Source organism: Amphibalanus amphitrite, unplaced genomic scaffold (genome assembly GCF_019059575.1).
Source record: "Amphibalanus amphitrite isolate SeventyFive unplaced genomic scaffold, NRLGWU_Aamphi_draft 000091F_arrow, whole genome shotgun sequence".
Lineage (NCBI taxonomy): Eukaryota > Metazoa > Arthropoda > Thecostraca > Balanomorpha > Balanidae > Amphibalanus > Amphibalanus amphitrite.
The window spans coordinates 670,330-684,542 of record NW_024881587.1 but is presented as its reverse complement, the minus strand read 5'-3'; the positions used below and the strand labels follow the sequence as shown (position 1 = coordinate 684,542).

The 14,213-nt window shown below is 47.4% G+C and overlaps 1 protein-coding gene across 7 annotated transcripts; it reads left to right on the top strand.

Moving 5' to 3' along the window:
* Positions 1-1,195: 1,195 nt before the first annotated feature.
* On the top strand, positions 1,196-14,005 carry LOC122380124 (pre-mRNA-splicing factor syf2-like). Of its 7 annotated transcripts, XM_043362961.1 has the most exons (6): positions 1,196-1,232; positions 2,956-2,958; positions 11,120-11,398; positions 11,929-12,056; positions 12,527-12,694; positions 13,017-14,005. In XM_043362961.1, exons 3-6 carry the CDS (start codon positions 11,162-11,164, stop codon positions 13,180-13,182), a joined length of 699 nt encoding a protein of 232 aa, XP_043218896.1. In that variant the 5' UTR covers positions 1,196-1,232; positions 2,956-2,958; positions 11,120-11,161; the 3' UTR covers positions 13,183-14,005. The 7 variants fall into 7 exon arrangements, with proteins under 7 accessions (XP_043218896.1, XP_043218893.1, XP_043218894.1 ...); XM_043362958.1 differs by lacking the exon at positions 2,956-2,958 and having other exon boundaries at positions 1,204-1,232; XM_043362959.1 differs by lacking the exon at positions 2,956-2,958 and having other exon boundaries at positions 1,209-1,232; positions 11,147-11,398.
* Positions 14,006-14,213: the final 208 nt, after the last annotated feature.

Sequence of the window (14,213 nt, the reverse complement as noted above, 5' to 3'; positions counted from 1 at the left end):
GGTTGGGAAGCAGATTGTTTGAAATACATGTTTGGCTGAACAGTGCGGAAAATATTTCATTGATCACTATAGCTGCAACAAAAATACTGAGACAGAAAACATTTGCGCTTACCTGGCTCCTTAGTCAGTCCCGCACAACGGAAGTGGTACCATTTATCGCAGCCGTCGCATCCGACCATCGGTGCTGCACTGATGCTGCTGCACTCCCCACATTCCCAGTACCTTAGGAGCGTCTTGGCTGTGAAAAGATTACATGAGTCATGGCGCATACATGAATAGTAAGATGTTTTATATGTTTAACATCGCATAGCAAAGACACAACAGCTGGGAGTCAAGTGTAAGCAAGACTGTATCAAAACTTAACATCATTCCATTATTGCTCAAAACGCAAGCAGTTAACATCGTTATTTCGTCTCTCAAATTCTCTTGTTAAACGTCAAATTGTCTTATTAATGACCATGATGCGTGTTGTAGAGTGTAATATGACATGTGACAAATGGCAATAATAATTATTGTTTTCATCAATATAGCCAGGCAATAAGAATTGCAATAAATGACTTGTTCATCGAATACCCCGTAAACTAGTTTTACCACAAACTTCGGGTCATTGTGTGGAACAAGCCGCCCAATCAAACATTCGGACTATATTAACATAAAAAATAATCCATCACTTTGTAGCTACACGACACGACCATCACGCGTCTTGACCGAAACATGTGGACACATGTAAAGAACATGTGGCCCTTATATTGTATATATGATGAATATGTTAATAATGCAGAGAAAACACAGTATAAATTATACCCAACGTTTCTTCTTAATCGACTTTGTCAAGGGTGTTTGAACAGCTTGAGTTGAGATGAGTGAAGCGTAAGGGTACCTAGGTACATCTGAAAATAAACTGAATCTGCGTTCAATAAACATTGATTTTGATAATACATTTCACAAATTACTAAAATAGCACGACAGATAACTAACAATCCCATGAAGAACTTCTCGATTCGCCTTGACATTGTCGTCCGAACGAATGTTGTCTGAAGTTACACATTTGTCTTTTCTGCGCAGCATCTGTGTTTGCCATTTACCGCACCAATGTTCGCCAGCGGTGGTGACTTTTCCTTACCTGCTCACGAAACGTCACACACGACATGACGTCACCCGAAGACGTCATCAAAAAGTCCAGCTCTTAGGCGTGTCCGACAATTGCGGTTGCTGCTGCTGCGGAGCTGTGGGTGAGTGTGGTGCGCGCATCGTATTTTATCCCTTTTTTATCCTGCATTGTTGAGGTTCCAAAGGCTAGCTTAACCAGCTTAACCGTAACCGGACAAATCTTCGTATGGCATTTCTTCGTCGCGCAATATTTCGTCCGCATTTCTTCGTCCGCAAATCTTCGTCGGCGCATTTATTCGTGTCGCATTACTTCGTCTCGCATTTCTTCGTAGGTGCAAAAATTCGTAGCGCATTTCTTCGTATCCGCATTTCTTCGTCGGCGCATTTCTTCGTCAAGCATTTTTTCGTCAAGCATTTTTTCGTCCACGCATTTCTTCGTCTACGCAAATCTTCGTCCGCATTTCTTCGTCCACGCAAATCTTCGTCTGTGCAAATCTTCGTCCGCAAATGTTCGTCCCCGCAAATCTTCGTCCGCAAATCTTCGTCCGCATTTTTTCGTCCACGCATTTCTTCGTCTACGCAAATCTTCGTCCGCATTTCTTCGTCCCCGCAAATCTTCGTCCCCGCAAATCTTCGTCCGCAAATCTTCGTCCGCAAATCTTCGTCCGCAAATCTTCGTCCGCAAATCTTCGTCCGCAAATTTTCGTCCGCATTTTTCGTCCACGCATTTCTTCGTCCAATCAAATCGTCGTCCGCAAATCTTCGTCCGCAAATCTTTGTCTGCGCTATCTTCGTCTCCGCAAACACTCGTCCACTAATGTGGTTCAATAAAACCATGAAGAAATATCAGACAGTCAAGTGAATGACGAATTTGATGCATGAAATGGATGATCGAAACTCTTGAAGTCAGGTAGATGAGGTCAGTCAGGTGAAGCTATTGTATTTCGGGAGCCGACAATTGTAACATTCCATATCATTTGTGTCCCGGACATTCTTTTTTTTCGCGGTCGTTGAATGACAATATAATCTCTTGTACCCTCGCCGGCATAGGCGGCGGAACGGGGAGGGCACCGGGGCACCGTTCCCCTCTTTAATTTTGGCCTTTTAACAGTAGCCCTATGGGCGTTGCATGGAAAGCATATTGGACCAAAAGTCGGCAGTGCGGGCAGTGCCGTGCCCCCCTTAATTGAAGATGTTCCGCCGCTACTGCCCGCCGGACCTATTTGTTTTCTACGGTACACGCCGGCCGAGGGGGCGGGTACGACCCCCCCCCCCCCCCATCGCCGTTTCGCCACCATGGTGGAGCTAGCGCGTCGCGGAAAAAAAAACGAGCGTGTGCGCCGTTACGAGCCGCAGAGATTAATACCAGATTTTAAGGCCTTCTAGGTCAGGGGTCGGCATACGGCCCGCGGGCCGGATCCGGCCAGGTGGGTGACGGTTGGATCCGGCCCGCGACCATCTGACGTCCGGCCCGCGGCTGGTATCAGCGACTTACATCGTGTTCCGGCCCGCCCCCCCCCCCCCACACACACACACCGCCTGGAAGGTTAAGCGAGTAGACCACGGACCACGTGAAGCCGCCAAGTGCACGCAGCTGGCCTGCAGCAATCGTTGATGCTGCGCGCAAAAGCTGCTGACCAAATCTTACCGTTGCAAGTTTTGTCTAGAAGTAGAATTAGACAAAAACACCCGCAAATGGTGTTTATAAACTCATGAAGTGTGCGAAGGAAGAACTGTTGTGCCAAAGCACATTTGAGTCACTTTTATATCGGAGTCGATTTATGAAGGAACCGCGGGCCGGAACACGATGTAAGTCGCTGATACCAGCCGCGGGCCGGACGTCAGCTGGTCGCGGGCCGGATCCAACCGTCACCCACCTGGCCGGATCCGGCCCGCGAGCCGTATGCCGACCCCTGACCTAGAAGGCCTTAAAATCGGGTATTAATCTCTGCGGCTCGTAACGGCGCACACGCTCGTTTTTTTCCGCGACGCGCTAGCTCCACCAGTGGCGAAACGGCGATGGGGGGGGGGGGGTCGTACCCGCCCCCTCGGCTGGCGTGTACCGTAGAAAACAAATAGGTCCGGCGGGCAATAGCGGCGGAACATCTTCATGATTAACCCTATTAGTGGCAGGCTCCTGGCTACCCCATATTAGTGGCAGGGGGGGGGGCTGTTTACGACCCCCCCTTGATATCTCGAGATCTAACCGGCCGATTTTCAAAATTCAAACGGCATTCGATTTGGCTCAACAAGATCTACATTTCTAAAAAAATAAAATTAAAAAATGTCAATAGGGGGGTAGAGGGGGGTAAAAACGGGCAAATTGCAGATACATTTTAGACTGTTTATCACGGCCAGGTTTCTGAACCAATCTTAACGCAACTTTTGCCGATCGATAGAGAATGAACCAGGAATTCACATGGATCCTAAAAATATGCATTTTCAAAAATCATAGGCGGATACAGATCATTGAGATTGGGGGTACACAAAAAGTATAGTAAATAAGGTTTTTGTTGGTACTGTTTCTAAAAAGGGTGGCAATGGTCTTGTTATGTTACAATTTTCTTATGAGAGAACGACTAAAATTGTATTGGTCATGCATAGGCGGTGTCAGGGCACCTATGTTGGGAGGTAAAAAATAACCCCCCTGTTTGGACGCCTGGATCCGCCTATTATAGCAAAAACGTGTCAAAAGAGGATGCACAATAACTTTGTATATGTTATCACATGATACCTTTCATTCACTGTTCGTAAAACTGGTGCAGCATCGTGATCTTCGCCCAAATGACTCGCTTCACGAATAAGACCCCCAATTCCCAGTGCTCTGGAGCCGCCCCTGGTAAAGTTATGAACTTGAAATTTTCAGGGAATGTGCCCAATTTAGTTTTAGGAAAAGTCAGAAAATTTCAGCATCGTAGCTTCAGCGATTTCGGAGATATTCCCGAAAAACCTGAGGGGTGGATAAAAACAACCCCCCCCCCTGCCACTAATAGGGTTAAGGGGGGGCACGGCCAGGGCATATTTTAAGGATTTTTCACTGCGTCCCAAAGGTGGCATAGGGCACACGCTTTGATCGGAAAGGGCACATTGCAAGCGAAATAGTATATAATGCAAGTGAGATAATGTACAGATACATTGTGTACTGTGCTGGTGGAGGGGCACTGCAAGCGGGATATTGGGAGCGGGCTGTGATTGCTTTTGGCCAGTCTCGAAATTCGCCCAGTCGTAGTGCGTTCTTTATCCGCAACCGCATTCAAAGGGCGGACCCGGGGCGATTTAATGACATTTACATTGTTAGTCACTCGTTTTCCTGACCGGCGTTGGGCGTGTTTGACCTCCCTTGACGCACCAAATTGTACCTATGCTTAGATAATAAAAATGAATATGCACATGATTAAAATGTGATACATACGTCTCTTCATGCGTTTTTCACCCTTATCAATCGATTCAAAATAGAGGTTGACGTGTGAAACATTGCCAATTTGCATTGAAGATACTATGTGTTTGAAATAATTAGATGACGTAAGGTCAAACAGTACCCACCTAAGTTGTGACAAGAAATCATCGGATTTTAAAGCTACATAAAAAATCCATCTGAGATTAATGCTTTGGATGAACGGATGCTTTGGATGCTTCGGATTTCGCTTCCTTGCTGCCTATCATGTAATATAACCCAAACTTTTCCCAATGGAAGTTCCTTTGTTTAATTATTATGCCCAGAAATGTGTCGATTTTGTGCCATTTCCGGGCGCTTTGGGGGGGAGGAGCATGGCCCCGTGGCCCCCTCTATATCCTCCTATGGCCAGACGGCCATGACGGCCCTGATCTGACCGTATGCCATCAAATGTCAAACTTCGCAATGATGCGATATTTTTTCGGAAAACGTGCCGGTATCTCAAAAACTATGATAGCTAGGAGGGCGCAATCGATAGGAGAAAAGCAATCGATATATTTTGAACAGCTCTTTCGTCAATATTTCATCAGAATTGAGTTCAGATCAACGGTTAAGGCTCCATAGCCAGAAACGGGTAAAATTACAATTTTTGTCAATATAGGTTTCATGAAAAGCTTTTGAACTAAAAAAAGGTAGAGAATTTTCGTTTGCACGATCGTTCTTCTCTCATTTTTACCTCGAAATGTCAAGGTCAGAACTTGACCTCACATTAAGGTCATTTCGTGACCAAGATAGATCATGTCGCATATCAGTCGATGCGTTTCGATGAGGTACCTCAAAACAATGATACAATCCACTGTGCATGCAAAAGCCCTGTAGGGCCGGATTTTGGGCCAGGCTCCGGGCCTGCGGGCTCCAACTTGACATCTCTAAACAGGACTTTAGGGAAGGGGAGGACACAGAGTCTGAGCCCTAAGGACAGGGCATGCACAGGGCATGAAGCTAAGATAAGACGGATACTTGAGGGCTGGGTAGGATGCAGGGTCCGAGGGCAAAGCAAGGCGCGGGTCTGAGGCTATCATTACACAAGGTCGGAGAGTAGTGCAAGACACAGGGCCTTAGAACACCTGATGATCAACACACCTGATGGCAGGGCAACACGCAGGATCTTAGAGCAGGGCAAGAAATAGTACCTAAAGGTAGAGCAAGACATAAGACACAGGTATGGCACAAGGCCCGAAACACCGCCCACGTCTTGTCATACCTTCGGGCCCCGAAGGTATGACAAGACGTGGGCGGTGTTTCACGGACGCTGCTATCAAATTCCGCGAGCTGACGTCATACTTGTGGTAGTGTTTGAGCAATGGGCCTGTTGATGTCTCCTTGGAAACCCAATTTGACACGTGTAATAGCAGCGTGCTGCTATCACCGGTGAAACAGGGCCAGGGTATGGGGCCTGAGGGCAGGGCAAGGCTCAGGGCATGAAGTCAGAACAAAGCACGGGTTCTGAGGACAGGTAAGGGCACGGGGCATGAGGACGGGAAACGGCACGGGACCTGAGGGCGGGAGACACCACAGGGCCTGATGACAGGGCAGGGCACAGCGCCTGAGAGCGGGCATGGGACACGAGACCTTAGGGCAATGCAGAATACAGGGCTTGAGGGCAGAGTAGGACACAGGGTCTGATGGCATGGGACGGCACAAGGCCTGGCAACAGGGCAGAGCACAGCAACTTAGGGCGAGGCAGGGCACGGGCCTGAGGGCGATACAACGCATAAAGGCTTAATGGCAGAATAGGGCACAGGGTCTAAGGGCAGGGCAATGCACAATTTGCATATTGCACATGAGGCCAGGAAGCAGAACATGACAGGACAGGGTCTGAGGCAGGGCAAGGCATTAGGCTCGAGGATGGGCGCGGGGCCGGGGCATGAGGACATGGGAAGGCACAAGGCCTGATGGCAGGGCAGGGCACATTACCTGAAGACAAGGCAGCGGCACGGGGTCTGATGGCAGGACGTGTCACAAGGCTTGAGGGCAGAGAAGGGCAGGGGCCCCAAACTAGGGTAGGGCAGGGCACGGGGCCAAAAGACGGGAAGGCAGCGCATCAAATTTCCAGGCAGAATATATAAAGTATCGTGTTTGAGGGCAGGGTAGAGCGGGGCACAGGGCCTGAATGCAGAGCAGGGTACAGGGCCTGAAGAAAGGGCAGGGCAAGGTACAAGACCTTAGGACAGGGCACTGGGCACTGGGCAGGGCACATATCCTAGGGGTATAGTAGGGAAGAACATAATAAGGTGTATGACCAAGGGTAGGGCAGGGCACAAGGACTGGAGAGGGCATGTATGTGCTTAGGTACATAGTAAATCAGGGCACAAAGCAATTGGAAAGCCAACATCTTTTACACAGTAAAAGACCGAGGCATGTTACTTATTTTTGCTCGCACTTTTCGGCTGAAACCGTGACATTTCAGTGTGGGACGCAGTGGTCCAAATTTCGCGAGGGCTACGTCCCAAAGGCAGGGGGCTGCGTCCCAAAATGGGACGCAGTCAGTATGTTAAAATATGCCCTGGGCACGGCACTGCCGACTTTTGGTCCAATATGCTTTCCATGCAACGCCCATAGGGCTACTGTTAAAAGGTCAAAATTAAAGAGGGGAACGGTGCCCCGGTGCCCTCCCCGTTCCGCCGCCTATGCCGGCGAGGGTACAAGAGATTATATTGTCATTCAACGACCACAAAAAAAAGAATGTCCGGGACACAAATGAGGAATGTTACGATTGTCGGCTCCCAAATACAATAGCTTCACCTGACTGACCTCATCTACCTGTCTTCAAAAGTTTCGATCATCCATTCCTTGCAATAAACTCGTCATTCACTTGACTGTCTGATATTTCTTCATGGTTTTATTGAACCACATTTGTGGACGAATGTTTGCGGAGACGAAGATAGCGCAGACAAAGGTTTGCGGACGAAGATTTGCGGACGAAGATTTGGTTGGACGAAGAAATGCGGACGAAGATTTGCGGACGAAGATTTGCGGACGAAGATTTGCGGGGACGAAGATTTGCGTGGACGAAGAAATGCGGACGAAGATTTGCGTAGACGAAGAAATGCGTGGACGAAAAAATGCGGACGAAGATTTGCGGACGAAGATTTGCGGGGACGAAGATTTGCGGACGAAGATTTGCGCAGACGAAGATTTGCGTGGACGAAGAAATGCGGACGAAGATTTGCGTAGACGAAGAAATGCGTGGACGAAAAAATGCTTGACGAAGAAATGCGCCGACGAAGAAATGCGGATACGAAGAAATGCGCTACGAATTTTTGCACCTACGAAGAAATGCGAGACGAAGTAATGCGACACGAATAAATGCGCCGACGAAGATTTGCGGACGAAGAAATGCGGACGAAGAATTGCGCGACGAAGAAATGCCATACGAAGATTTGTCCTGGGCCCTGTTCGCTCGCCGTTTTTATATCAGCGTGCTGTCGGTTTTCCCCATATAAGGAAGTTATTGCTGGCGCGGCTTGGCCTCTCATTGGTCTAACGAATACACCACTTGAATTCGACCAATGAGGAGCCAAGAAGCAGCAGCATGGTCGCAGCCTGCTGATAAATAAACGGGGTGCGAACAGAGCTCTGGAATCAGCTTAACTGTTGCACTGGCCTAGAGAATGTCGTATATATTATGTGTTCTTCAGCCGTAGTCCATCTGTATTTTTGTTTAGGTGCGCCATGAATGTCGCTCTATTTTATAAAACGCTCTTTTCGGTTTAACAACTTCGCGTCCCTTCGCGCGACTATTCTTCATGAGTTATCCATAATAAACAATATTTTTCATTTTTCTCCATTTATGGTATAGAACACAAATATGTACTTTCCATGCTGCTTTGTGAAAAGTTACTGGAAAAGTTCAGGATTTTTTACTAGTGGTTACGCAGCTGCGCTACCCTTTTCAGGAAGAGCTATACTATTTTCTGGATTAGTTGCCAGCTGGCGCAGTATGGTGGCAATAGCAGAGCTTCTTATATATCAATGTTAGATATAAACAACTAAATATCTACCTTATGAGTGCCATTTTGTGTTTTATGTGTTTATGTTCATCTACTACCGTAAACCGGGGTGACAATGATACCCGGGGTGACTTTGATCATAGACCAATTTCGGGCCTCAAATGAGCATTTAGCTGCTGTGAACTGTATTTGCTATGCCAATGATTAAATAAAGCAATGAAGCATTATAGCAGACACTTTGGGTCCCAGTTAGAATAATCATGTTGATGTCACAGCTTGTTTTTTTTTGTTGTCATTGGCATGAAGTATAAATTCGCTAGCATCTCCAGCAATAATAATGGTAAAGATGAGAAAGACCCAGATAAAGAAAGATAAAGGAAAGGCTTCGATACTGATGATGGAGGATGAGCATTGAGCTGCTCTACTCAGTGGTAATTGGAGCGTCAATGGGAAGTGAAAAAGACAATCGACTGGGAGGGGCATGAGCAGTGTGGCAAGCAGTCCCACAGCCACCAGCAGACAAAGTGTGATGTAGAACAGGTAGCCTGTGGCTTAGGACATTTGTGACTGCTACTTAATCTTGAAGTCAGAGGTTAAAGTAGCCAATTTTGCTACTTATAGCTCTGTAATGTGAGTTTAGACCCAGAGCATGCAACTTTATTTTAATACCTCAATGATTCATAGTTTTGCTGTAAAATGTTTGAGTTTATGTCAAGCAAAGCCTTTGCTTTTATTTAAAACACGTAAGTTTATCACACAAACCCCTTCTGAGGGCTCCTATGGCACATATAAGGTGATTTTAATGTAGTGATCATAGTCACCCCGACCTCTGGGTGAGAATGATTTTTTTTTTTGTTAAAAAATAAAATATTTATGATAAATTTCAAGACATTTATTGTACTCAGTTAGATAGAGAATTGTCCAATTGGTATGATGAAATAGTTTCCAGAGTGAAATCTCAAGTGATATAGGAGATATTGTACCATACTGGTCAAAAGTGATACAAAGTCACCCCGGTTTACGGTACCGTGTTTATGTCAATAAAGTGAGACCGACCGCACATCAATACTTACAATATTTTTGCACAAAACATTTATATGTTAGACAGAACCATACCTATGTTGAGTCAGGCACGGCTCTGTTATGTTAAGTAAGGTTAGGCCAGGCTAGATTACCTAGGTTTTGCTGTTCGTGCTTGCAGTGTACCTGTTTTTTTTTTATTAGCATTAAGTGGTCATAGGAACAACTTTCTAGGTTGATGTATGGTTTGTGATGATGTGGTGTATTTCACTTAAAGTTTGAGCCTAGGGTGCAAAAGGAGGATTTCACTGTTAGTTGAGGTTTTGAAATAGATAAGATGATTTGTGGGTGGATTTCTCATGGTGTTGCCACATCATTGTAAAGCCACCAAATCATTGCAGTACCTATCTGCTTAGGTTGTTGTGAATCAGCAAATGTTGGGTGTGGTCACAGTCAGTCAAGTGCCTACCTATCTACATCTCACCCAAATTGTAAAGCATGCCAATTGCCAACTGCCAATTGCTGACAAATTCAATGAGCCCTATCAGCCAGGGAGACTGACTAAAAATAAAAAGCAGCCTGACTAAACAGACTAAAATTCAGCACCAGTTTGCACCAGAGTATGACATCATTAGGCACTGGAAAATTACGAAGTGTGCAGTTGTGATAAGGAGCTGCATTACAAACCCTAATTCTTCCTTGCCTGGCTGGTTCAGTTGTATCTCCCATATTAACATCAACATTCTCTTGGACAATATACTGCACCAGTACAGAAGTTCAGCATGATAACCAGTGGCAGATCCAGGGGGATACTTGGGGCATTAGCCTCTCCAGCAGCACCTGAAAATTGAATCTGATGAAATATTTAAGTTTTCCTTGCATTGTAAGAAAACTTGACTTCCATTTGGAAAGTTATGTTTGAAGTTTGAACTGCACAAAAAGACAAGAAGGCTGGAGGAATTTTCCAGTGAATGAAAGATCCAGTTAATTTTCAGAAAAGAAATTGGCAGCAATTGAAAAACCGTTTTTGGAGTGTTTTCACTGCTCCCTCACCCATGTCCCATAGGCCATAGCATCTCAAAACAGTTCTGGGTCTGCCAGTAATTGCACCTATGCTAGTGCCTGAGAGGCTGCATAATGCATATTCCCATGAAGAAATGAGACCAAACCTGAAACCACAGTAAATCTCTCTGTAACAGACTCAGTTGAGTACCTACTGTACACATGAGATCATATCTTAACATAATTGCCATAGCTAACTCTGCCATAGTTACTCTGCAGCTTTGCTCTCTTTATTAATATGTTAGACCACCACCACCACTGACCTTGGTGAAATTTTAGAATAAAAATACAGTTTGTGGTCTTAGCTTCTACCAGAGTTATTGATATTTTGAATACATATTTTATCATACTTGTTGAGGATGCCATTAGAATTGTTTACATTTTCCAACCTAAAATTACCAGGCTGAGAAAACCATACGATCCCCTTCTTGTGACTTCTTGTGAAGTGGTGGCCCCCTAACTGGCAAATTTAGTTCAATCATTCAGCTGTGAGTTGTGACACTAGCCTCCTGTGTCACAGCACTGGTTCACCGCGCTGTGTCGCCAGACCAGACCAGCTGAGATGGCAGACGTGGCCGGGCCGTCGGGCGCCGAGCTGACGCCCAAGCAGCGGATGGCCGAGCGGATGCGGCGCCTGCGCGAGCTGCACTCGCGGCGCACCGAGGCGCAGCAGCTCAACCACAAGGAGGTGGTGGAGGAGGACCGGCGGCAGAGCCAGCCCAAGAACTGGGAGCGCCGCCAGCAGTGGGCCGAACGCAAACTGGAGGAGGCTGAGCAGCGCGAGCTGGCCCAGAAACAGGTGCGTACCGCCGAGCTGCGCCGTGTCGATGTATGTGATATCGAACCAAAACATACATCAATCCTCTAGGTCCTGGGGCTGCGGATTTATTATTACCTATTGTTATCTTCTTACCTGCTCTCTGCTCGATTTTTTTTAGCACGAACACAAGGGTACAATGGTCACTTAGGCGAAGGCCGTTTGGTAGTTAGCGTAGTGTAGTTATGCGATATGTTTCGTCCGTGCCGTGCTATCGTGTTATTGCGGGTTAAGTGTAAAATAACAGCGCAGCTCTGTTGCCGTTCATTAGTGTCTTGCTCTTTAGTATTTTCAGCAACTGTGGTTTAGGAAGATTGGGAAAAGTCGATGACACCTACCCTAAAATGCTGAAGTGACGTAGACTTTATTCAGCCCATGAGACTTTATGTAATAGCGGATCGCTGTTATCGAACAGGTCGGAGTACCTTTACAAACCTGGCTAATGGCTGTCATGTTGAGGACTTTCTGTGAAAGCTTGAAACGAATCATGTGTGATTGTTTTATGTCTGCAGGGAGAGGATTTCGACCGCAAACGCAATTTGGACATTTCCGCCGAGGATGCAGCCAAGTGGGAACGTCGTAAGCGTAAGCATCACAACCCGGACCCGGGCTTCTCCAACTACGAGGCTTCGACGGCCAGGTGGGTCACGTCTGCGGGTCTCTCTTTTCGGCCATTGGGCTTTGATCTCCGGGGAGGGTCTGGCACAATGACCTGCTGTCCCTGACTGCTCGAAACAGTGAAAGAGTAAAAATTACCTTTACTTTTTAAAATTACCTTTTAATCCCCAGGCTTTAGTGCCCAAACTGCCCAATCCATGTTGTGTGCTGACCGTTTGGTCTAAAAGGGGAAACCTTTTAACTAAAATTATATATCTTGTCAAATCCAGAAATGTTTTATTTGATCAAATGGAATGCCGTAAACATAGCAACTAGAGCATTGACCATTGCATCGCATTTTGCACCAATGAATTTTAAAATGCCGAATAAGGGGTGACTTACATGGCATGGTTAGTGGTTACGAGACATAAAATCAAAGTATATGTATGTGTGAAGATGCCGTTGCGGAATAGCCGCGTTCTCGTTGTGACCGCCGCCGCCTCTGATCGGCAGGCAGTACGACCGTCTGGTGAAGCAGGTGAAGCCCGACATGGAGGCGTACGAGGCCAAGAAGGAGGCCATGGGCGACGCGTTCTACGCCGGGCCCGGCGCCATCGTGCATGGTCACCACAAGGACACCAAGGAGGCCATCGACAGACTGGCCGAGGACGTCAACAAACAGTGAGTGCCGCCGGCTGGGCGGGCTGGTAAAGGGGAACGCGGAGCGGGCAGACGGGAGGGCTGGCTGGACAACGATCCGGCAGAGTATGACCGGATTGTTTTTTGGATGCGATCGCTGTATTTGATTGCATTGATAGTACCGAACCCGAGAATCAATTTTGCCAGATACGTCTCAAAGGTTTTCAGTTGTACAGGTTACGTTCTGTCATGTCTCTGTTTTCCACATTTAAAAAAGATAATTACGAAATGGTGCGTAGCCGTACAGTGTTGTTTGTCCGCAACATCAGTACCATCGATATATTTACTCTGCCCTGTATTACAGGATTGAGAAGCGAGCCAAGTTCAGCCGTCGCCGCATCCATGACGACGAGGCCGACATTGACTACATCAACGAGCGCAACATGAAGTTCAACAAGAAGCTGGAGCGCTTCTACGGCCAATATACGCAGGAGATCAAGCAAAACCTGGAGCGCGGCACGGCCGTGTGAACGATCCGTGCCGTGGGCGCGTCCAGTGAGTGTGACCCATGGCGCGAGAATGTTCAGTGTGGTTGCGTGTGATGAAGCGTGCGCGTCCGTCTGTAAGATCTGTCACTATTGCTAGTTGCCATGCCAACGCAACGTTCGGTGGGGTGGCTATTTTGTTTAACTGTTGAGTCGCTGATTCACAGTGGTACAGAAGTGCCGGGTTTCAGCTAGGCGTTAGCTGTCACCAGTCTTGGTCCCGGAGAATGGAATCTGGCTGGGGAACAGCAGCAGCTGGTCGGTTTTTATAAAAGCCTGCTACGTCATACATTGGGGTAGCAGTTCGAACAGTCTCAGACCCGCAGGGGATCAAAAGGGGGCCTAGCTTCCTATATGGGCTGTCGCTGTGCCGTGGTGGCAGGGCTGCCGTCGAGTAGCCATCCAGCGGCTATGGCCGGAGATTCTCCCGGTTGATTTCGCGTCCTCGGTGACAGTCCAGCTCGCCAAGTGCTGAGACGGGAGGGTGGCCGATGTGGGGTCCCTCCTGGATGGCTCCAATTATCATTGGTGGTTGACTATGTGGGCTCTCGCCCGGCGGCGCAGAGCTACTACGAGTCGCTTTTAGATAGGCTAACGGGTTGTGTGACCAAAGCACCCGTTGTCGGCGCGTGACGAAGCGTATGTGTTCTGCTAGCTGATGTCATCAAACCGCCTGCGTCAATGCTAAAGCAACAACGTAGTTCCAGAGGCACTCAAGCAACACCGGTTTGCATTCTGTTGCAGCATGCGTCGCGGTTGGAATCCATTTTACGTGGTACAAAGATGTACGATCACTGGGGTGACGTAACCTTGGGTCGTATACATTATTCGGCATTCGTCAGGCGATGGAACACCGTACTGCGCAACCGTTCTGTGATTGAGGTAGTCACCCAATGGAACATTTCGACTGTGCAGTTCGGCGAAACACGAACTTCCGATGGGCGATTCAAACATCGCCACTTCTTGCAACCCTAAAATACACGGCATCCTGGATCAGGGGGCAAAACGGTCGGGAC